This window comes from Neoarius graeffei, chromosome 16 (genome assembly GCF_027579695.1).
Source record: "Neoarius graeffei isolate fNeoGra1 chromosome 16, fNeoGra1.pri, whole genome shotgun sequence".
Classification (NCBI taxonomy): domain Eukaryota; kingdom Metazoa; phylum Chordata; class Actinopteri; order Siluriformes; family Ariidae; genus Neoarius; species Neoarius graeffei.
Window position 1 is genome coordinate 6247116 of NC_083584.1, and position 2240 is coordinate 6249355.

At 43.1% G+C, this 2240-nt stretch overlaps 1 protein-coding gene across 1 annotated transcript; it reads left to right on the top strand.

Annotated features, from left to right (window-relative positions):
- Positions 1–923: 923 nt before the first annotated feature.
- On the top strand, positions 924–1965 carry mc5ra (melanocortin 5a receptor). The gene has a single exon (XM_060941956.1). The coding sequence runs from the start codon at positions 924–926 to the stop codon at positions 1920–1922; it is 999 nt and encodes a 332-aa protein (XP_060797939.1). The 3' UTR covers positions 1923–1965.
- Positions 1966–2240: the final 275 nt, after the last annotated feature.

Below are 2240 nucleotides of genomic sequence, written 5' to 3' on the forward strand. Positions count from 1 at the left end.
TCAGTTTTCAACCAATCATCACCAAATTTCACCTGAAGAATCCCTCTGGGCTGAATTATGTTGCTACGGTATGACTTTTGGTGCTGATCTGGATCACTGAACTGGAATGATCCATGAAAAACAGGCTTTTTTTCAATCACTTATAACTCTGTGGATTTTCATATTTTTTCAATCAGTTATTTATTTATTTATTTTGTTCAGGGCAGCAGAGTGCAACTTTTCCTCACTAAGCGTCATTCTGTATTTCTTACCTTTCCGGTTCTATAGGATACGGTGATCAGATGTTCCGGTTTGTAAGAGCTAGCGCAAATCACTGTGACTTTGGTCACAGTCTCTATCTATTTTTTTTTTAAATTAACTTCAAGACAGAATAAAGAGAGGCTGCTGAGGGAAAGACTGTTTATAGCTACTATAACATACATAAGAACAGGAACTGACTAGTTTTATTGATATTTCACAACATTAAATGTAACTATAAATTGATAAAAAGTATGATGTGTCATTCTTTAATAAATAAAAAAAAGTAATAGTTGGCAGTTTTCTGTGGTATAAGAGAAACGAAACAGTTAGGGATGTGCTGTTATAGCAAAATAATCAACTTCAGGATCAACTTCAGACAGGAAGTGACGGTAAATCAACTCGGACTGTTAAGGCAACTATGAGCTTCTCAGTTAATAACCTCCACACAGAACTGTTCTTCCTTTCGAATGTTCTTCTATGGACAAACCAAAGAACCCATAAGGGTTCTAGATTTGGCCTTCCCGTCTAAAGGTGTATTACATATGATGTGTTTTTGAGATGATTTGCCTAATGATACCATCTCTCTCTCCCTGCTGTTCATACGCAGAGCAATGACGCCACACACACCAAGCCACTGATTCACAGAAAGCTCCAGAAACTTTACTCCAAATCGCTTCACCGAGATGAACTTCTCCAAGACCACCACTGTCAGCCCCTCTATCTGGAACCTTATGGTTAATTCCAGCGAAGGTGTCTACTCCCTGAACATCACCGAAGCTCCACCAACTCGCACGAAAGCCAAAGTCTGTGAGCAGCTCACCATCACCCCTGAGGTGTTCCTCATCCTGGGCATCATCAGCTTGTTGGAGAACATCCTGGTCATCTGTGCCATAGTGAAGAACAAGAACCTGCACTCGCCCATGTACTTCTTTGTGTGTAGTCTTGCAGTGGCGGACATGTTGGTGAGCGTGTCGAATGCGTGGGAGACCATTGTCATCTACCTGCTCAGCAATCAACAGCTGGTGGCGGAAGATCACATCATTAGACAAATAGACAACGTCTTCGACTCCATGATCTGCATCTCCGTGGTGGCGTCCATGTGCAGCCTCCTGGCCATTGCCGTAGATCGCTACATCACCACTTTTTACGCGCTGCGCTACCACAACATCATGACTGTGAAGCGTGCGTCACTCATCATCACCGGGATTTGGACATTTTGTACGGGATGCGGCATCGTCTTCATCATCTACTCCGACAGCACGCTCGTCATCGTGTGCCTGGTGTCCATGTTCTTCATCATGCTGGCACTCATGGCCTCACTGTACACCCACATGTTCATGTTGGCTCGATCACATGTCAAACGCATCGCCGCTCTGCCCGGATACAACTCCATCCACCAGAGGACTAACATGAAAGCAGCCGTCACGCTCACCATCCTGCTGGGGATCTTCATCGTGTGCTGGGCTCCCTTCTTCCTCCACCTCATCCTCATGATCTCCTGCCCAAGGAACCTGTACTGCATGTGTTTCATGTCCCACTTCAACATGTACCTCATCCTGATCATGTGTAACTCCGTCATCGACCCACTCATCTACGCCTTCAGGAGTCAGGAGATGCGCAAGACGCTCAAGGAGCTCATCTGCTGCTACAGCCTGAGGAACGTCTTAAGATGGTCGAATTGAATCCAGATCCAGATGTGTGTGTGTCATTTTACATTTATTTTAGCTAGCTGTGTGACAAGTTAAACATCTCAGTAGTCATGGTTTGAATTGTCAGATCTTTTTTTATGTAAGAAAACTGAAGTATTTCAGGCAGAGCATGATGGACTGTGTTCTAATTATGTTACAATATAGTATAATATAATACAATATGCTAGATTCTAACAATGTATACACAATCTGACAGATGTAGCTTGCAAGCATTCTAGCTTGCTAACCTTAAGCTAGCTCACGTAAAAGAAACAGATTAACGAATGTTATTAATACACTGGATATTTCAAA